At 36.6% G+C, this 23,284-nt stretch overlaps 1 protein-coding gene across 2 annotated transcripts in view; it reads left to right on the top strand.

Annotated features, from left to right (window-relative positions):
* The window catches only part of LOC150104237 (uncharacterized), a 358,570-nt gene that overhangs the window by 279,690 nt on the left and 55,596 nt on the right, over positions 1-23,284 (top strand). For both annotated transcript variants that reach the window (XM_090396863.1, XM_090396862.1), the window contains one exon: positions 9,447-9,525. In XM_090396863.1, coding sequence (XP_090252989.1) covers positions 9,447-9,525 — 79 coding nt within the window. The remainder of the gene's footprint in view (positions 1-9,446; positions 9,526-23,284) is intronic.

The following is a 23,284-nucleotide window of genomic DNA, read 5'->3' as shown; positions in this document are numbered from 1 at the left end:
CTGTGTACCAGTATGGGAAAGAAGTGCTTACACGAGTGTCATTGACTCCCAACCAAACATAACCATGTACACAATTAGTAGGACCCTGCAATCCACCCCTCTGCCATCGTTACCAGTGTGTTCCAATATAGCATCACCAAATATACGAAGACAGCTGGCTTCACTGAAAGAACTGGAGAAAATCACAAATAACTCCTTACTGCCTCTCTGCTCAATTCTCATGAATCCCCTAGAACCCTGCTGAAATCAAGGTGCCCATTTTGGGACATAACCAAAGCCTTTTCTGGCTCAGCACCTTCAGTCTGTAACATGTGGAACCAACAATGGGCTATGAACATGCCGATAAATGACTCTCTTGTGAAAGACCCCCCCCCCACAGCTTCCAGCCTGGCTTCACCTTTACTAGGCTATGGATTACTATCAATAGAATCAGGGTGAACCAGGCAGATGTGGTTATCTACTAAAATGGAATATGGCAAATAGCCCATACTGTGACTGCACCCATACTCTATAGGCTGTCAAACATATCATCAATGACTGGCCTCTTCACTGTTTTTACAGCGACCTGCAGGAGGTACATGAAGTATCAAAGGAGGCCTGAGAGTGGCTTTCAACATTGGACATTGAACTATAACCGTATTCTGTCATAAGAATAAATAATTCTTTCTGTTGCTGACATTGCAAGAAAAAATCTATCCTCTAAAACCCATTCACCAATTTTTGTATATTTCTATCATTATTACTGTTATTGTTAGATCTCCATAGAGTAAATAACCTCACTGTGAGACATTCAGCTGTCACACAGTCATCAAACCATGCCTTAAACACAATGAACCTCTCCAAACTCACCACATCCTTCTTATGCAGTTTCTGAAAATGGTTCTTTCCCCATGCTCTGAAAAACCCCTTCAATATTAATCTGGTAAAAACCCCTTACCAACATTTGTCTCAGTCATATCCCCCCCCTCCTTTTATACACTAAGCTCTGCAAATTGTATTTTACCAATCTATCTTATATCCAACATTCCTGAGGCCAGAAATTACCTTAGCCAGCTTTCTCTGGATCCTTTGCAATACATCTTCACCCTTTTGAAAAAAAAACCTGGTAACCAAATCTCTGCATAATAATCCACATGTAATCGCTTCCCATGCTGGTTTTCCTAATGAATTCAACCAGTTTTTCAAAAAAACATGTTAACAGATTCCTTCTCTCTCTCTCTCTCTCTCCTTAAGAATTATCAACATGTTAGCACAAGAATATTTTAATATTTGCCAAATATTTCAGTCTGAAATTAACAGACTATCATCAATGGCTTAAAAGGAACAGTTTTTACAAGGTGGAATACAAACATTTGATCATTCAAAAGTAGAATGAGCCACATGATTTTGTAATTGCTAAGCACTAAAGAGAGGTAAATTTCATCAGCAATGAATAAATTATAGGTATCAATTCACAATTTCATACAACAATCTTAATTTATAAATTCAATTAAAGATAACATTAGACTAATGTAAGAATTAGAAGGTCTCAATTTTAAAAAAAACAAAAAAAACTTAGTGTGTTATCCGGATTAAACTTTCCCATATTTTTGACAAGGATAGGCAATCATTTCGATTCAAGTTAGGGTCTTGAAGTAAGGCCTCAGCACTCTCTCTGAATAGGCATTCAAATTTATAGCGACATCTGTGTAGAAGGCGAGTCCTGGACCAGAGAATGTTGTGGCTTGTCTCTATCCTGTGTTGCGCCAATCCAGACTTATCGAATTTGTTGTGAAGAATGTATGATTGATGTTCTTGTATTCTTTTTTCTATAGAGCATCCGGTTTGTCCAAAGTATGACAGATTGCAGTTACACGGAACTTGATATATACCAGGCAGCGACATAGTTGACCGTTTATCTTTAGAAGAGGGGAAATGACTGGATGTTTTATTAATAAGGATATAAGTGGCTATGAAATCATATTTCTTCAGAATTCTTGAAATTGGTTCTGAAATTCCAGAGGAATCGAACAGATGTTGTGTAGTCATTTCAGAGAAGCCATTTAATTTCATGTAAGGTTTGAGAGTGGAAAGTTCTTTCTGTAATTCGTGGGGAATTGAGCAATTAGTTCTAGCTCGTTGAATTAAACATTTTATGATTCCTGGTTTTTGATAAGGATGATGAGCAGATTGTTTAAGAATGTAACGTCCAGTAAAAGTGGGTTTTTTCTGTTGTTGTCAGAATACCTGAAGATGAATGGATGAGAAGGATGTCTAAAAGGATGACGTGTTGTCTTTTGCAATCTCCATGGTAAACTTGATACGAGGGTGTAACGAATTGATTTTGGCTAAAAAGGAAGGTAAGGAATCTCTGTTGTGAGGCCACACTGAAAAAATGTCATCTATATCTAATCCAAAAGGAAGGTTGAGGGTATATAGATGAAAAAAGGATGTCTTTTAGATGCTCCAAATAAAAGTTGGCTAGAGTGAAAGTGGACTTCCCATGGCTGTTCCTTCTATTTGGTTGTAGAATTTGTTTTGACACGAGAAATATCCAGAGTGCATCACGAAATTGAATAATTTTATGATATCTTGTGGGAAGATGTCAGCAAGTAAATGTCAAGTCTCTTTCAGAGTTACATTCATGAATAGAGATTCTACACCGAAGCTCACCATATGATCAGTAGGTTGTAATGAGATATTTTTTAATTTGTTTAAGAAATCAGAAGCGTTTTTCAAAAAGGAGCGTGATTTTCCTATGTGTGATTTCAATAATTTTGCTAAATATTTGGCTATGCGGTGAGTAGGTGAATCAATACAGTCAACTATAGGACAGAGAAGAATGTCTGTCTGTCTTGTGAATTTTTGATAGACCATAAAACCTAGGGCAGGGGGTCTTGCAAAATGAGTTTTTAACCTTTCTATAGTGTCTGCATTTAAACTTATAACCTCATCTAGAATGAGCTAGAACTAATTGCTGAACTCCCCATGAATTACAGAAAGAACTTTCCACTATCAAACATTACATGGAGTTAAATGGCTTCTCCGAAAAGACTACACAATATCTATTTGATTCCTACAATCCAATCCAATCCAGAACAACAAAGAATCAGTTTGTCGAGTTCCAATTCCATATATTTCCAGAATTTCAGAACCAATTTCAAGAATACTGAAGAAATATGATTTCATAGCCACTTATATCCTTATTAATAAAATATCCAGTCACTTCCCCTCTTCTAAAGATAAATGGTCAACTATGTCGCTGCCTGGTGTATATCAAGTTCCGTGTAACTGCAATCTGTCATACTTTGGACAAACCTGATGCTCTATAGAAAAAAGAATACAAGAACATCAATCATACATTCTTCACAACAAATTCGATAAGTCTGGATTGGCGCAACACAGGATAGAGACAAGCCACAACATTCTCTGGTCCAGGACTCGCCTTCTACACAGATGTCGCTATAAATTTGAATGCCTATTCAAAGAGAGTGCTGAGGCCTTACTTCAATGCCCTAATTTGAATCAAAATGATTGCCTATCTTGTCAAAAATATGGAAAAGTTTAATCCGGATAACACAAGATTTCTTTTTTCATTTGAGACCTTCTAATTCTTATATTAGTCTAATGTTATCTTTAATTGAATTTATAAATTAAGATTATTGTATGAAATTGTGAATTGATACCTATAATTTATTCATCACTGATGAAATTTACCTCTCTTTAGTGCTTAGCAGTGTAACATCACGTGGCTCGTTCTACTTTTGAATGATCAATTATTTGTATTTCACCTTGTAAAAACTGTTCCTTTTAAGCCATTGATGATAGTCTGTTAATTTCAGACTGAAATATTTGGCAAACATTAAAATATTCTTGTGTTAACATGTTGATAATTCTTAATTTCATGTCACAAGTGTCTCTCAAGAATAGAATTCTCTCTCTCCTTAACTACTTGTTCATACACTGCACTATTAATAATATTATAGATTGTGACCTAGTGTGTGTGTGTGGGGGGGGGAATAATATAAAAAAAGATTGAGGCTTCCTAAGTATCAGTGCTGAAACGGTCATGTTTAGAACACAAATATGCCACTTAGGACCAACAGACTTTGGTGATATTGATTGGAGAAGATTCTTCTTATCTTATGCTGGTTAAAAAAATCAGTATGAACACCGAACAAAAAAAGTAAGAAATTAATAAAAGTAAGAAACCAGAAGACTTCTGTGCTTAATGATGCAAGCCTGTTGCAAAACATTTGGCAACAAAGGTTGAGAAAATTATGACCAATAGGTTTTTTGGGGGGGGGGGAGGGGGGTGAATGTCATTTGGATGCAGTACAAGTTTCCTACTTTTGACTTTTTAACAAATAGTTTTGGATATGCTTATAATTTCCTTGCACCCATTTCAAACTTTAAAACAAGCTGAAAAGAAAGATGGATAATGATTTCAATAACATCATTTGTGATATATTTCAGTTTTCTTTTGGATACACCCTTGGCATAATTCTTGGAGATCCAAAATTTAAATATTGAAGACCAGAAACAATAATCCAACCAAGTTAATGAAACAGAAGTCACAAAGATCATTCCACTTTGGCATTCTTTTTAAGTCATGGTTCTGGCTCACATTTGAGAATTGTAACGTTTAAATCATCTCTGATTATTTTTATTAAAAAATCATTAAGACCAAAATTGGACTGGATATAACTCTGGTTCAAGTTGAATATTATCAGTCTGCAACTGGTTTCCAGCAGAGGTATTGAACTGAACATGGCTTGCATTGGAAACATAAAATCTATTTTAAAAAAAAAAAGTTGTTTCTTTCCAACCCCCCCCCTTTTTTTTTTTCTTCTGTAGAAACTACATGTAGCATCATTGACCTGATTTATTTTGACCAAATTGAAATATTACTGATTCTTACATTATGCGGAAATTGCAGAATCGGACTTTAAGGGATTGTAAAGTAGGGAAGCACTTCTCACACTTCAGCATGTTACATCATTCAGTAGTACAGTGTTTCTCAAACTTCAGATATCTGCAGACCCCTTCTTAAATTTTCATTATTACCAAGTACCCCCTAATTAATTAATTAAAAAATAAATAAATTAAAACAAATAAATTAATTTAAAATATTAAAAAATTAAATATCTATTTGAATTTATATGTTCATGTAAATAAAAAATATGATTTATTTTTAATAGAACAAACTTTATAAAGATACTATAAAGTTTTACTTACTTGAAATAATTTATCATCAATGAGAGGAGTGAAATTGCTTATGGTGAGATAAAATTTCATCAAAATTTGGCTCTATAGTTGTTAATTTCAATCTCAGATGCGGTTCGACATCTATAATGTGATTCCTCTTCTTCGTCTTAATATCTACAACGGCCAAAAATCCAACTTCGCACAGATATGAACTTGGAAATAGAAAAATGAACCTTAGAGCTTTATCTGTTAATTCAGGAAATTCATTCTGTATTTGTTTTGCCAAAATGATGATAACGTATTCTCGCTGTATTTATTTTTTAGGAAACCATCAGAAGCTAGTCTAAAAGTTGTTCTCCTTCTATTGACGATAGACCCTTTGGCATAAATTTGTTTTTATTGAAAGGGTACCTTATCCACTCAATATTAATGTCCAATTCAGGGAAATATTTTTCTAGATTCATTTGTAAGCTTTTTTAAATGCTGCATGATAGTAATTTTCACATCATCATCAATTTGTTAATTTGAACTTGCGAGTAATTCATGAAGCGATGGAAACACGTCAACTTCTCCATTACCAACCTGCTTTTGCCATAACTTCATTTTTGCCAACGTGGCGTTCACTTTGAAACTGAGCCATTTCCAATTATGTAAATGCTTTTTCAATTCAAACTTTTCATCAAGAAAAACTTGTAGTTCATTCCGAAGTTCAAATAAATGAGTAAGAACTTTTCCACGAGAAAGCCAAGGAACATCGGTATGGAAAAGAAGTTGTGTATAGTTGCTTCCCATTTCTTTGCAAAGTTGAGAGAAAAGTCTGGCGTTTAGAGGACGGCCTTTAATATAATTTATGATTTTTACAGCTTCATCAAGAACTTTTCTTAGGTCCGTAGACATCATATGTGTAGCCAAAGCCATCCTGTGTATATAGCAGTGTATCGACTTTGCATTTGGTGCAATAGCTTTAATCCTTGAAACAAGTCCTTTTTTGGATCCAACCATGGATTTCGCTCCATCCATGCTTATTCCAACACAACTTTTCCAATCAAGCTTGTTTTGATGCATAAAGGTATTTATACTGTTGTATGTTCTGGCAAGGGTTGGCAATATAAAAGGCCGTCATGAATTTTTTTGATTTTTTTCGTACTTAACGAACACTAGAAGATTTGCAAAATTTGTAATGTCGGTGGATTAATCTACCTGCAACGCATAATAACGACTCTTACGTATATCGGATAACAATGTTTGTTTTATATTTTCAGCCATTTCAGTGATTCTTCGATGAACGGTACTATTTGAAAGGCAAATTTGATCAAAAGATCTTTTTGCATTATCTCCGATCATAATTTCCGCTATTATTTTTGCTGCAGGCTTGACCAACGTTTCACCAATTGTTTCCGCTGCACCACTTTTTGCTATTAATAGCGACACACGATACGAAGCTTCTAAAGCCTTCATGTTTTCACCTCCTTACACGATCGACATCACTTTTTGAGATTCTTTTAAATTTTTTAGTTTATTTAGAAAAAATTCGACGGGTTTGTCCTTGCATTCATTATGTTTCGATTCAAAATGGCGATTTAAATTACATGGTTTCATGCTTTCATTTTTTAAAGTTTCACCGCAAATTAACACGTAATGGAATAGGTTCCTCTTCATTTCCCATCCATGAAAATCCACATTTCAAGTAATTTATATCATACTTACGAAGTTTTCTCATCTTCTTCCTAGTTGGTTCTTTAGAGATGTCAGATAACACACACTTATCAATTTCACTTGATCCAGATACAATATCAACATTTACTTGTTGCTGACAGCTACTTGTATCTACTATGTTCCTCTCTTTTGCACATTTTAAAAATCCAGTCTTTAACCAGTGATCCATACTTAAGAATTTGAAAGCTAAAAAAAAATTACCGTATTTAACGAACAGTCCTTCAACAGATGGCTAGTGAAAGCAGAACTTGAAACAGACAGCAATGGTAGGCCAGTAGAGATAAAGCAGCTATGAAGACATTCATATAATTGGTGCGGTATTAACAAAAGATCGCACTACTAATTGACAAAGGCAAGCCGACAGTTCAGTTGAAATGCTAATTCTCTTCAACCGAATTCCTTATATAATATTCACATTCACTATATATTTCTTAGTTTTAACACGTTCACTCAAACAAAACCATATGTTGCCGGTGCACCGTATGGTTTTGATTGTCTACTATACAGCATTTTATGTGGGAATGGTCATGCGATTCATTAGTTAATGCCGTTTTTATCCCAGTTGTCTCTAATTGCACTGTTTGTTGAGAAACATATTACACAGCCTGCAGATGTCTCTGTACCTTATTCAGTGATACAATAGGAATGTTTTACTATCTCAAACTTAAATTTTATTCCATGCGTTAATGATGCATAGCTGAAAATTGCTACGGACCCCCTGAAGACCTTTCGCGAACCCCCGGGGGTCCGCATACTACACTTTGAGAAACACTGCAGTAGTTGATAGTTTGAGCTGATTGGTTGGGTTGATGGATTAGAAAAAGAAAAAGTACATTTGCTTGTGATTTCTTGCTTTATGTCCTCTGAAAAATTAAGCCCATTTGGATTGAAATGAAAAATGACTTCAAGGAAATGCGTACATGTCTCATTATTCAGCAAGTTCCTACTAAATTTGTAACATAGTTGTTCCTTACATTGTTAAAGGCCTCCATAGAAATTCATTGTTATTGAACCAAAGTTGAAGGTAGAGATTGCAAGAGGAGAAGTCTTTCTCTACAAGCACATCAATAAGCTGCACCATTCATCTGGTAGTTGGATCAAAATTCAACATTCAGCTATTTCTTATGTTGTTAAGAGTCCTAATAATTTCTGCACAGTTTTACAAAACTGGAGGATACAATTGAAAAAAGTGAGGGGAAAAAAAGTAAAAATTCAGACTCCAGCATTTTCAAGTGATTTTGATAGTTTATTTCTCAACTGTTTCATCTAAAAAAAAGTGATATCTCATAAGAAAGGCTCATATGTAAAAAGTCCTTACAACTACCTTCATGAGCACACTTTGATTCTCTGGTGTCTCTGTGCCTTCTTAGCAGAGTTGTCGCCTTCATATTTCCATTTGGATGATAATGTTGCTTGTCGAATTTAGATCTTACAGTTTAATCACTGTCATGAATAGATATGGCATCCTCTGCCTTTCAAGGTCTGTAAGTTCTTCTCATGCCATTAATAGTATATGGGTGTACAATCAACTGTAATAGTATGGATGTTTGCCTTATATAAGGGAGGGGGATTTCTGATAAACACCTAGAACAAAAGTGATTAAAGCAACTGATATAACCACAAGAAAAAACTTACTAGTAGCAGAGTTGTTAAGGTAACTTATGTTCTTATATCCTTGTATGTTCTTTCTGGTGGTATCAGTTGCTTTAATATCATTTTTGTTCTAGGTGTTTATCAGAACTTTCCAAACCCCCCCCTTTCATAGCAACTTTTTTTTTTAATCAACAGTACACATGAAAGGTTGCAAAACTATGGCACATTAATGCCATGTGTTATGTAAGAAGTTAAGTGGAAAGTAGGAATATGTTGATTTTCTTGAAGTTTTTTGAAAAGGAGGCAGGTTGCAATTTGGAGAATACAGCATGAGAGAGTTTGTTTCAAACAACAGAAGTAGATGGAATGAAAGAGAGGAGGACAAGAGATTGGTTCAGATATGTTTAAATCTGAACAACAAATTAATGCCTAATGCCAGCTGTTTATTTTGTGTAGGTTTAGGATGGGAGTGACTAATTTAGACAAATATTGCTTGTGATATATATATAATACATATAAAAGAGACATAAAGCAGGCACAATACATCTGAGAAAGTGATTGGAGGGAATATTTGTGTGTGTGTTGGGGGGGAGTATTATAGGCTAATTGGATTGATCAAGCACTTTTTAACGATCTTTTCGATGATCCTAAATGTGAGAACTGTCTAGTTGAATGGATGTGGGATTTATACATTGTCAGCAGTTATATAGGTAAGAAGTAGTGTCTTTAATCGAAGATTATACCTGTTTTTTTCTGGAGGGTGAAGAAGCTATAGCTGAGCCGGGAAAGGCTTGAAATGTAAGTCATCTTTGACTATCTCCCCCCCCCCCCCAGTTACATTTGAAACTCAAAAATAGTTGTAAACAAATGATTAATTAATGGAAGATTTGATTTAATGAATGTACAAGAAAATTCATTTAATGTTGAGATTAAAAAGCTTCATTTTATAGTGAGAAAAGGACTACAGAAGGAGTAGAAGAATCAAGAGAGTGGAAGTCAAATCAGCTTGCAGGAGAAAAGGAATTTATGGTAAGCAATAGTTCGTTATATAGATATATTTTTCTAAGATTTTAGCCTACATAAGGTTTCATAATTACAATATGAAACCAATAAATAATATTTAACAATTGTAATTCATGATCATCAAATTCCTGATCTGTTCCTGGGAAGGGGGGGGATATACTCTGATGACTACATTTTTAATGTGACTAATCCTCATGAAAACTTGTAAGCTTGTATATATTACATTAGTACTGTGAGTGAGCTAAGAATTTTTTTCATATTTTTAGTAATTGTATTAATAAAAATTTGAAATTTTATTAATTGTAGTAATAAATAAATATATTTATTTATTTCCATGATTAAGTTTGGAATAATAATTCAATGACTGTGTTACTTGGCCTATGCTTCAGCAAAACAGGTAATACTAGATGGCTTAGCCTTAGCCAGGATCAAACAACTAATTTGCCTGCAAAGATGAACAATGTTTGCGGTATGTCTCCTTCCTGTCAAAGCCCAAGGCTTTGGTGTCTGGGGTAGTGCCGGCATTTTTGTCTCAAGCACAGTCTGCTCAATGGAGAGTGGTGGGTGGGAAGCTCTGGCAGTGAAACAAATTCTCTCTGAGTGAGATTAATTTATCATGGCCCTCAGCAAGCCCCAATAATGCCCAGAAACTATTCCAACAACTGAAAACAAATTTAAGAAACAAAAAAGCATCAAAATTAGCAATAAACATACCAATCTTTTTAATATTACACTCAACTGAAGAATATCCACTCGGGAAAATATCACCCTTCTCCATGCAGAAGTGTTTGGAAGAGTTGGCAGAATTTCCAAAATCAGTTAAGAAACTCCATTTAGGGAGACATTCTTACAGAAACAACAACACAAACACAATAGGAGAATCCTCATACATAAGGATGGCCACCTGGTTCTCACCAGGAATATCATCTTTACTTTCAACACACTTAAATCACCAACATCTGTGAAAACAGGATATCTAATCTGCCCAGTTAGGCTCTACATCTTCAACTCTTTGTGCTGCTTTAAATGTCAGAAGTAGAGCCTCCGTAGCTTAGTCGGTACAGATGAAGCCCTTGGGTTGGAAAGATCTGTGTTCGATTCCCGTCCATGACTTGAGGAACCTTTATCTGGTGTCTTTCGACTAAAGGTGAGTTAGCCAGTCTGATACAGAGGTAGAGTTTTTTCACCTGGAAACTCGGGTTTTTGTTCCTCAGAACAGGCAGACCTGCCCAGTGAACACACACACAGATCTACAGTCATGAATACTTGCCCTTAGGGGATGCAGCAGAGGAGTGGTGAGTCGGCTGCATTAATTCGTCATAAATCCCTCATTAGGGGATTCAACCTCCTAAGGGACGGATGAGAAGGATAGGAAATGTCAGAAGTATGGTCATCCTCAAACTGCCATTTATGCTTGATGTAGCAGTAAAAGTTACAAGAACAAAGACTGTAAAAGCAAAACACTGAAATGCTCTGATTATGAGGGAGATCACCAAGCTTACTCCCAAGTATGCAAGGTGGAAGGTTGAAAAGATCCAAAAAATAAAAACTGAGCAGAGCATCCCATACCAGGAGCCCAAGAGGCAGTATACAACAAAAGTAGTAAACATCTAGTAGTAAACCCTCTATGTTGAGAAGGTAACTATAAGGAAAATTTCAATGGGGAGACCTTAATACTTATGTCAATCCCTCTTTTTTATAACTACAATATCCCTGAATAGTGTGATTTGCTTGGCTCTTTAAAGCATTATAAAAGAAAAAAATCGATATGGGCTCACTCCTTAGGACATGCCAAAAATTGCTCCCTTAAATAAAAATCTGCTAATTAAAAAATAATGGAATGTACACTGCAAAGAATCAAGGACATGTCTACTGATGTCCTTGATATATACTTAGTGTCCTACATGGAATCTGGTTTGAAGATATCTTGGATATTTTCCTTGAGAAAGAAGAAATGATGGACATTGACCATCTACAATTTTTTTTTTTAATCCAAGACCAATGAAAACAAAACCTTGGGACATTGGAAGCCATGTGGCATCACCAAAAATAAATAATGAAAACGTTTCTGCAATGCCATTTTCATGGATTCTATTAAAACATCATGGACATCAATATTGTCTTGCTGAAGTATAAACCAGTAGTAATGCTTATGCTTATTCCTGCAAGAAACATGCCCGAAGTGCAGTAATGGTCAGGGGAGACAATTCTTCTGGCATTACAAAATATCTGAAGAGTTTATCATTCATACAAGCACAGGACAGGAGATGAACCTGTCTACGGCGGTGTTGCTATCTTTGTGGAGAACCATACATACCTTTTCATCAAGTGCTGCTTAATACAGATGTAGAAGCTGTTGTCATCTGTCAGTCAGATTTCTTGTAACAGTGCTACATAGCTCTTCATGCAGATGTCTCTTACGATGACCTTGGTGATGTCATATTGCAGCTACCATTCCCTTTAGTTTTAATGTAGGATTTAAACAGACACAACACTTTGTGAGGTAGTGCCTCAACAACCATCAGAGAAAGAGGTGTTGAGCATATACTCAACAACAATAATCTCAACTAACTAACAAATAATCTTCCTCTTGAACACAGGAAATAACACCTCCTTATACCTACCTGAACATTCATTGTCATTGGCTTAACTGTCTTCTCACTCTCCATCCTCCCACTTTTCTAAGTGGAAAACTGATGACTTATTTAGAGTGATCATTTATATGCCTGCAAAGTGGATTTCTCCATAATATCCACTTCTTTGCATGGGCAACCATATACCACATCACAAATATCATGTTGGAAAACCAAGCAGGCCGACTCATCTCTTATCAGTGATGCAGTGAATCGTGTGATGAGTGTATTATGCAGGTTGCCACAAGTGCAATTCTTTAAACATCTAGTCAGTGTCCACTTTTTGCTAAACAGTAGTGGAATGCTAATTTCACAGCAGCTGGGAAAGCTCAGAAGAAAGTATGGAATATCTTTTGCAGATCCTCCACAACAATAAGCCTCATTGCTTTCAAACATACCAAAGCAAAACACATTTCTCGTCAGAGCCAAAAGAAATTCTGGATCCAACACACATCTTTCATAACATGAGCAACCAGTGGCAAAGAAGTGTGGAATAAAAACAAAACCAGAAGTAAAGGGCAGATATACCACCCAACCACTTTCTATCCTTCAACATAAAAAAAAAAAAAAAAATGCACATGGTTCCTAAGTTTATTCTTCTGCCAGGAAGAGAGTACACTGCACCCTATCCACCATCAAGCCATAAGAATTGCAAAGGGAGAATTTCAAACCTTACTGATCTCTAGGTTGTGTGTTGAGATAAATGAACCACCCATGTCATTTCGACACATAAACAGCTATCTCTGCTATATGCTACCAAAAAAAAAAAAAATCTCTGCCAGACCATCTATGTGGCCAACTATTTTGTTGGATTTGCAAACAAAAGCACTCTTAAAAGCTCTGATCAGGGGAGACAGTATTGCACAGACCTATCAAATACCCTACCTCCATTGGCATTCATACATACCACCATGCAGCTTTTTTTTTTGCAGGCTACCCAAACATTCCACTCACTCCCTCCTGTTGTCTGCCAGGTCTCTTTAAAGCATATAGAATGGAACTGTGATTTTGTACTGATTCTGAGCAGATATTATGCTGTTTGGAAGACAACAATAATAGCTGCTCATGTCTGACTAGCATGTAACAACTTCACTTCTGAGCTGTGTGCTATAGAGCTTGCCTTAAACTGCATAAGATTGCAATGCTACTAAAAGTGCATTGTATATATAGATTCATGGAGCCCTATAGGCAATAAAAAAAAGTCTAGAGCTATAGAAACATCCAAGGCTCTCTTGTATCCAACATGTCCTCACTCAGTTATGGAATCTACATTTGGGCATACACATATGTTGGAGCCCAAGGGAATGATGATATGCAATACTGCAGCTAATTAGCTTGTTTCTCAAGCTCTCATCATCTACGTATCCTCTACACTAATTACAGGCAGATCATAAGACAGAAACCTCCCAGTGCAGTCATCATGAACTAGAGGGATCAGCAAGCTCTATCAGTTAAGCCTGAAATCAAATGTAGCAGTCTAGTTTACCCAGGGACCATAAAGAGAAAGTTGTTCTCTCTGCTCAGCATAGCTCATAGTTACCTTACACACTCCTTCTTATTGAAGAATGATGACATGCTTATGTGTGAGTTCTGTGGTACTGGACTAACAATAATTCACATTTTAATCAGCTGCCCTTATTTAATCAATGAGCACTGTCACAACTTTATTCATATCTGTCTGAGCTGTATTCACTCAGGCAGATTTTATGAGACTCATCAGTGGTTTTAAATATTTAGAGAGCATTAATATTTTTTATGACATAGCGTGCTTATTTTGCTAAGGAGCACCCTTGTGTTTGAAAGTGCTGGCTTTGACCTGTGATTTAATGACTAAAACTATTTTGACATAGATAATGCATTTTGAAACACATATCTTGGGGTTGACCTGGAGTACTTCATTTTTCCATCTTCATAAACTTGACTTTATAAACTTGGAACTTAACTGAGATAATACTATTATTGCTTAATTATTATAAAGCATAAGAAACCAAATAACCATAAAAGATAGGTTAGAAAAGAATTAAATATGATAATTGTAAAGAATTAAAATATGAAGGTTAAAAATGCATGGGCAATGATTAAAACACTCAAAGGATAAATAATGTGGGGAAATAATTAAACCTCAGAAAGGATGAATGAATAAAAATGATGTTGCAAATTGTGGTGTGTGAGCGTTTCGACGTGGTGCTTCAGAAATATAAAGAGTGCTCTACTGAGGGAAGAATAAGAGATAATAGATGGGAAAAATAAATAAATAAACTGTAAAAACCGATGTATTTTTAACCTTCACATTTTAATTCTTTACAATTATCATATTTAAATTTTTTAAGTTATTCTTTTATGGTGATTCAGTTTCTTATGTCTTTAAACAATTTATCGATAATAGTGTTATCACAGTTAAGTTCGAAGTTTATAAATTTCAAGTTTATGAAGATAGAAACATCAAGTATACTCCAAGTCCACCCCAAGGTATGCATTATCTATTATAATAGTTTTAGTCATTAAATCACAAGTCGAAGGCAGCATGTTGAAACACAGTAGTGCTCCTTAACAAAATAAGCATGCTAAGTTATATTGATTTGAAATTAGAGGAGCTACATGAAAAAATTTTAGAAATAGTATAGTTTTTTTTTTAACTTTTTGTTTGTTTGTACACTTATTTTCATACTTGTTTATGCTGTTGTTTTGTGTATTTACTATGTATTTATTACCTTGTATACTACTGCTGTGGCATTCATTGTCACAGTATGACCTTAGCTTTCCTTGCACAACTAAACCCAATACCAAGCCAAACAACCCTCTTGAATATTTTATCTTATTCTGTCATCCTCATTTAACAGTGTTTCAAAGTAATTACTTTCAAAATATATTCTTTACATTATAGTTATTTATATAATTTTTTACTATATGTAATCTAGTATGATCTAGCCTGATTGGCTAGATCATATAATCTAGCCTGATTGGCTGAGCAGATAGTGCAGCCATGAAACCTGTGGATTCAAATAACATTGATGAGAGTAAATGTTCTTAAGTATGGTGAGGGTGAATGCTCTTAAGAACATCCACTCTTGTCATTCATCCCTCTCTAGTAAAATATGCAAACTGTCCTGAGAACGTGCATAACTAGAATGACCTTGACTTCAGTTCCAACCAGTTCTCCCAACCTTTGGCTGTAATGCTTCCAAACCTTCAAAAGTAGATAATCAGTCAAGACTTGTTTTGAGAGTTAGTTGATTTCACTAAAGTTAGTATGATAGCCATATTGGTGACGCTGGGTAATAGCTATCAAGACTTATCAGTATCTCAAATTATGCATTCTTTACTAATTTTAGATGCAAATAGTCTTGATAGATTAGTAGTGACTGCAGTATGTGTGCTGCTCAAATGTCATTATTTTTTAGTAGATATTAGCGATATTGTTATATATAATTGGTGATATTTTGTTTATTTTTGATTGTGTTAAGTGGTATGTTTTAGTCAACTATTATTACACAATATTCTTTCAGAAGTATTCTTCGTTATGGTACCGACGTATATGAGAAAAATGGTGACCAAGACATTGATGTTGATGTCAACATGTGGGATTTAGTGTGATGTAGCGTGTGTTTAATGTATTCATTGCTGAGAGTGATTGGTTTGTGGTATGAGAGCGAGAATGGAGAGAATATTTGTCAGAAATGTTTTGTAAATGAGTATAAGAAATGTGAGTCGTGTCGGGAGAAAAAGAATGAAGCGACTGATATGGATATAAGGCAAGATTGTCAACATATTGTGGAGAATGCAGGCAGAATCAGTGAATGATAATGCATGAAATGAGAATGAGAATTTGAAGGAAGTGGTTGAAAGTAATAATGTGAATGATGAAATGCCAGCACGGAGACAACTTGCAAGCTTATGCAGACTCCTTCACAGGACAAAACGTGAGCTCAAGCGACTGAAGAAATGATTTGTGTGTTGTACAGAAGAATGGAGAATGGAAGAAAGAGTGAATGGGAAAAGCATAAAAGTGTGAGAAACTGGTATTAAAGGAGAAAACAGATAGTATTGTATGGGGATTTGATGATAAGAGGTTATACTTAATGAGAAAGCATGTTGCCCAGGTGCAAAGATAAAGGATGTTAGTGAAGCTTTATGTTTGCAGAAGAAAGAAGCGAGCAAGTTGATTGCTTTTGCAGGTACAAATGATTTGAAAGGTGAGAAATATGCAATGAAAGACAATTTGAAAGAGTTGTTAGAAGAAGCAAAAATAAAGAGTAAGAAAGTAAAGATGGTGAGTCTGCTGCCTCAGTATGAGAGCACAAAATTGAGAAGGGCCATGATTGTCAATGAGAAGATTGTGCAGGAGGAATTGTGTGCCTAATGGGCTGCACTTAAATAGTTTTGGAGATAGGTGCTAGAAGAAAGTGTTGTTCATTGAGAGATTGGATGTGCAAAGCCAGGGGAACCAGAGATATTAGGGGGGAAGCAATCAAGCATGTGTCTAGCCACCCCTGGACAAATGAGTGCGAGTGCAACAATGATTGTAAAAAGCCGGATGCATTTCCCAGGTTTCGAATCTGAATGGGCAGGTAATGGCATTAAAGTAAGGGAAACTGTGGGCCCAAGGGAATGTTGAAATGCATGTACACAAATGCCCGAAGTATCAGAAATAAAGGAGAGGAGATTGTAGCATTGGTCAGCTCAACTTGGCCGAAAGTTATTGGCATCAGTGAGACCTGGTTGCAAGGACAATGATAGGTACAGGGACAGAATGTAATGGATATTGTATTTTCAGAGAAGACAGAGAAAATAGGACAGGAGGAGGAGGAGGGGTATTATTAATGATAGCTGAAAAACTTCAACAATCAAAAATAGAAGTTAGGGAAGATTATAGATCTGATGGAAATGGACAGGACTAGCCTCAATCTCACACCAGACAGCCTCATTTGAGCTGTCTGGTGTGAGATTGAGGCCAGTACAGACAAAATATATTGTTGACATATTTCCGAATTTAGGGACACAAAACATACATGTTGAAATGATTATTTTACTTATTATTAATAAAATAACAATTTGATGTTTCGACCCCTGTATTGAGGTTATCATCAGAAGAATACATGTGTATATGGAACCAAGCTGCATGCTTTTGTACTCTGTACTGGTAAATTAAATCTATGCTGTTAATTAATCTTTTTCTTAGCCTGACCTCTAGCGATAATTAAATAAAATAAAATAAAAGTTGGAAAAAAAATAATATATATATATACATGTGTGTGTGTGTGTATATATATATATTATAATTAATAAATAAAAAACTACAATAAACTCTGCTAAAGTCCTCATGAACTAAGATTCTTCTGGATTTGTACAGTTCAGATTGTTATGCTATGATTTTCTTCGGGTCTTGTACAGTTCAAGTTGCTATGAAATGTTTAAAAAATAATAATAAAAAAAAAAAAAAAACTTCAAGTCTTCTTGTATTGGGATTTTTCTTTGGTTAGTTCTGGTTGCTATAAAGGTTGCAGATGGGTCCTCCACATTCTTGGAATGGTTAGGCCATCATTTTTGTTCAGATTTGGGTTATGTTTGAGCATTTCACATTCTTCTTTGAATTTGAATTTTCTCTCACCAGAATTTTATTTGAATTTGAATTTCCTCTGGTGTAGGGACTTGGTACCTTTCCAATCAATTCTGTGGTATGTTTGGAGTGCGTGGTCAGAAAGGCCAGTATTTCCAAAATGGAGGTATTTAATGTGTTGTTTGTGTTCGTCCTTCCTAATTGGGATGGTTTGCCCTGTTTCCCCTATGTATGGTAGTGTTAGATTCTGAATGGAGAACTTTACAAGTAAATTCTTTATTCAGGATTTAGCATGATAAATATTACTAATTAAGGAGATACCTGCACATCAGCTAATAATTATGAAAAATTTCTTTATGTTATATGATAATGTGTAGTTCATATGTGCCATATATTGAAATTTATTCCTGTATAACGGAAATAAGAAGCAGAGAATTTTGTATCAGAAAAGTAAGAATTATGTAAGGGAATTGTTAAGGTATTTGTAAATCCTATTAAGTTGTCTAGTACATTACAAAATTTCCAGAAAGATGATAAGTAGTAATCCGGAATAATCGTGTATAATCTGTACGAGTCGAGCGTAGCAATGGAGGCTGTATCTATGGAAAGTGACGTCAGAGCGACTACCTGGAATAGGCTAACCTAACAGATTAGGGAGAGTGTAGGATCACCCAAGGGGCATGAACGATGGTGTTCGTGGGTAAAAAACACATCGAATAGAGGGCGCCTGATAGGGTGAATAAAAGACGATGTGTGCGATATTACGGGGCCTTTTTTACTTCGGTTCCTGGATTCCAGTTTTAGGAGGATTGTCAGGGGATTCGTGAGAGCCCCTTCACTCTGGTTGAAAAGTCAAACTAAGGTTCGTGCTAGACCTAAGGGAAGCCAATAAAGTCACTAAATCAATTGACTTCCCTGTATACACGATAGAAGAGTTACTGATCAGCCTGGAGGGAGCAAGAGTGTTTTCAAAATTCGATCTGAACTCTGGCTACTTTCAAATTCCTCTCAGGAAGGAGGATAGGCAGTTGCTTTTACCACAAAGTGGCAAAAATACCAACTGTGCCGACTTCCCCAGGGGGCAAGGAACTTAGCCATGAGTTTTCAGAGCCTCATGAACACTGTATTAGGTGACGTCCTGGGTAAAGGAGTCTTGTGCTTCCAGGACGACCTGTTGGTTTACTCATCCAGCCTGAAGGAGCATAAAGAAGTTCTACTGGAGGTTTTGGACAAGCTTAACAGGGCACATCTGTCTTTTAAGTGTTCCAAGTGTGAATTCTTCCTAAAGTCAGTGGAATACCCGGGACATGTGGTCAACGAAGAGGGGATAAAACCCTCTAAGGGTAATGCTAATGCCATACTGGAAGCACAGCCCCCTTCCACAGTACGACAAGTCAGGAGGTATATGGGTATGGTAAACTTTTATAGAAAATTTATCCCTGAATGCTCCAAGTTAATGGATCCCATCGTAAAACTAACGAAAAAAGGGGAAAAATTTGCATGGGGGGGGCAGCGTGAAGCCTATCATGCATTGAATCAGGCTCTGACTAGATCACCAGTACTCTCGTACCCTAAGCTCAGCCAAACCTTTTTCCTAGCCGCTGATGCTTCTAAAGACACCATTGCATCAGTACTGGAACAAGCAGAAGGAGATCACTTCAGACCCATTGCTTTCATAAGCAGAAGGCTATCCCCCTCTGAGAGAAACTCTTCCGTCATCGAGAAGGAGGCTCTGGCACTCATACAGCCTCAGAAAGTTCCGATATATATTACTGGGCCAACATATCATACTCAGGTCGGACCACAAACCCTTATCCTTCATTTCATCAATGAAGGATAAGAATCAAAGAATTGTGCGGTGGTCCTTGGAGATGCAAAAATTCAGGGTAGAAATTAATTACATTCCTGGGAGATCCAATGTTGTGACTGACTATCTGTCTAGATCTCTAGACCCAGCCCGTGTGAGGATTCCTGCACTGATGAGGAAAATATCAACCCTGTGCTATTGATCGAGAGATAGAAACCACTGCCCCTCCAACTTCAAAGTTGGGGGAAGTCTGAAATAATAGAAGCTGAGAAATCTGATCTGATGTGGGGGGGGGGTGCATGAAAGATTGACAAAAGGGTCCTTGGAGATGCAAAAATTCAGGGTAGAAATTAATTACATTCCTGGGAGATCCAATGTTGTGACTGACTATCTGTCTAGATCTCTAGACCCAGCCCGTGTGAGGATTCCTGCACTGATGAGGAAAATATCAACCCTGTGCTATTGATCGAGAGATAGAAACCACTGCCCCTCCAACTTCAAAGTTGGGGGAAGTCTGAAATAATAGAAGCTGAGAAATCTGATCTGATGTGTGGGGTCCTTGGAGATGCAAAAATTCAGGGTAGAAATTAATTACATTCCTGGGAGATCCAATGTTGTGACTGACTATCTGTCTAGATCTCTAGACCCAGCCCGTGTGAGGATTCCTGCACTGATGAGGAAAATATCAACCCTGTGCTATTGATCGAGAGATAGAAACCACTGCCCCTCCAACTTCAAAGTTGGGGGAAGTCTGAAATAATAGAAGCTGAGAAATCTGATCTGATGTGGGGGGGGGGTGCATGAAAGATTGACAAAAGGGGAAAGCCTTTCTCACAGCCAAGTGTTCCACAATACCATACATATGGATGAAGACGGACTTTTGTTGTCAAAACAAGACGTCACAGGGAGGTGAAAAAAAAAATTCTGGTTCCTAAAGGTCTTGTACTCGTTTCATGATACAGAGCTAGCCAGACATCAGGGTATCTACAGAACCTGGAAGAGGGTTTCGAACAGATACCTTTGGAAGGGCATGAGAGAGGATATTGAGAACTATGTGTCATCATGCCATGTGTGTCAACAGAAATCTGTCAAGCTGTGGCTATGGATATTGTGGGACCCCTCCCCACTACCTCAAAGGGAAATAGGTAGATTCTTGTCATAATTGACATGTTCTCAAGGTTTCCCGAAGCCACATCCATGAAGAATCAAACAGCAAAGACCGTGGCAAACAAGCTCTTCAAGCTGATTTTCTCTAGATATGGAACTCCCAAAAACCCTTTTGTCAGACCAGGGTACCAACTTTACGGCTGACGTAATGCTCCAACTCTACAAATTATTGAGAATAAGGAAACTGTTTACTACCCCATATCACCCCTAGGGAAATGGGATGTGCAAGAGGATGAATCAGACTCTGAAGCTCACTCTCTCCAAGCTAGCAGAAGGGCGGGTTTCGGAGTGGGATTCCCATCTTGCGCACATGCTTTTCGCTTGTAAAACTGCTCTCCATGCAGCAACAAGGGAAGCCCCTGCTGTTGTGCTCTACGGATTCGAGCCTCCTTTTCCCAATGATTTCAGAAATTCAAAGGCGAGCACTGGATTTCCAGACAGATAAGGGAGACAACACGTCAGGGAAGAACCTTAGTAGTCCACTCAGATCACCTAAAATTGTACAGATGCAGATCAAGTAGGTTGGTCTGTCTAGGCGATTTTCTTGAAAACATCTGGGGAAAAGGGGGGAAATCAACAGAAAACAGAGGCTGTCTGGGGAACATGATGAAAACACATCCCAGAGCAACTCCGTACACGAGAGGAAGCAACAAAAGAGAAGAAGAGCAAAGCCTGTCGAAGGAATATCTTTCCGAACGCTTAAGATATAAAGAAGCACCGAATATACATCATGGGAATGAGCAAACTCAGTCATGTCATGAGGAAACATGACATGACTGGAATGGAAGGTTCATCCCCAGAGAATTGAGGGAGAAGCAAAAAGAGTTTTTCTAGAAAATTAGAAAAACTTTTTTTCTTGAAAGGGGGGACTTTTGTTATATCCTGAATGTACGGAGTTGCTCTCAGGATTTAACATGATAAATATTACTAATTAAGGAGATACCTGCACATCAGCTAATAATTATGAAAAATTTCTCTATATTATGTGATAATGTGTAGTCCATATGTGCCATATATTGAAATTTATTCCTGTATAACTGAAATAAGAAGCAGAGAATTTTGTGTCAGAAAAGTAAGAATTATGTAAAGGAATTGTTAAGTTATTTGTAAATCCTATTAAGCTGTCATACATTACGAAATTTCCAGAAAGATAATAAGTAGTAATCCGGATAATCGTGTATAATCTGTACGAGTCGAGCGTAGCGATGGAGGCTGTACCTACGGAAAGTGACGTCAGAGCGACTACCTGGAATAGGCTAACCTAACAGATTAGGGAGAGTGTAGGATCACCCAAGGGGCATGAACGATGGGGTTTGTGGGTAAAAAAACACATCGAATAGATGGCGCCTGATAGGGTGAATAAAAGACGATGCGTGCGATATTACGGGCCTTTTCTTCTTTGGTTCCTGGATTCCAGTTTTAGGAGGATTGTCAGGGGATTCGTGAGAGAGCAGTGGGTCGACTACTGTGATGACGGATGGCGGGTTCCTTTCTTGAGAATGCTTAAAGATTTCCAAGCGGAGCTGATTATGATATGATGGCCTATGCAGAATCAAGCTTTAGCAGAATGTCCCATCGGAATGAACGGAGAAAGTTTCCTGTTGAGCGGTAGACAGCACGCCACAGTCCGAAAAAGATTCAAAGAAAAGCATAGTGCATCGCCAGGCGCAAAGACGGCTGATAAATATACAGTAAGGTAATCCAGATCTACATGAGATGAAATCTGAAAGGATCCGGTAATGTAAAGATTTTCATTCTATGTTAAAAATCACTTAGAAGAATAAGAAATTTGTGTATACTGTAAACTAAAGGACACTAATAGAGAACTTTTAAGTGAGAATTTGATTGGATTAGTTAAGACCACGTGGAACAAAGAATTGTTGATAGGCAGTATTTTGATTGAGAATGGCTAGACTTGACTAATGAAATTTAGAATTAAGATAGTTATTGATAGAGTATTAATGAAAGTGTTCAATGCATGTTCTGTGAATAACTTGTGAAAGGAATTATATCCTAGTAGTGTTATGCTTACACTTAATCTTATCCTTTTTGTAATTAATTGAAGGATTTAGCTTACTCAAATTCATTGTTGTGATTTAGTATGAACCTTAACTTAGAGTGACTTTTGTTCCATCGAGTATTTGAATTTTCTTAACTGTAAATGTTTTATGCTTTTCCAATAAACATGTTTTGTACCTTATACCTGAGTTTATGCCTGATTACGAATTCAAACCACCACCACTTATGAAATAGAACCTTTTGGCGGGAAGGAATTAGATATTATTGCTTAAGTGAGATTCAGGTCACGACTGCTAACTGAATCTGCACAGTGCTAGCATAAGATAAATAATTGTGTGTATCCCTTTAGAATTTAGAATTATTTCCCTGAACAAGAGTCTCTTCTGTTATAGGATATTGGCTGGCACAGCATAAAAATAAATTTTGCCAATATCCGAAAAGGAAATAGTACTGAATTAATATTTTAAGGGCACAACAGTAGATTAGAAAGCGGGCTATTTAGAGGTAGAACAAGGTATAATAAAGAGAAAACAACGACATAACAGTAGGTTACATGTGCATTGTATTTTGTATACCCCTGGG

Source organism: Typopeltis vanoorti, chromosome 8 (genome assembly GCF_054136105.1).
Source record: "Typopeltis vanoorti isolate ZY-2024b chromosome 8, IOZ_Tvanoo_1.0, whole genome shotgun sequence".
Lineage (NCBI taxonomy): Eukaryota > Metazoa > Arthropoda > Arachnida > Uropygi > Thelyphonidae > Typopeltis > Typopeltis vanoorti.
The sequence above is the reverse complement of the archived record's forward strand: the minus strand, read 5'-3'. Positions and strand labels throughout refer to the sequence as shown.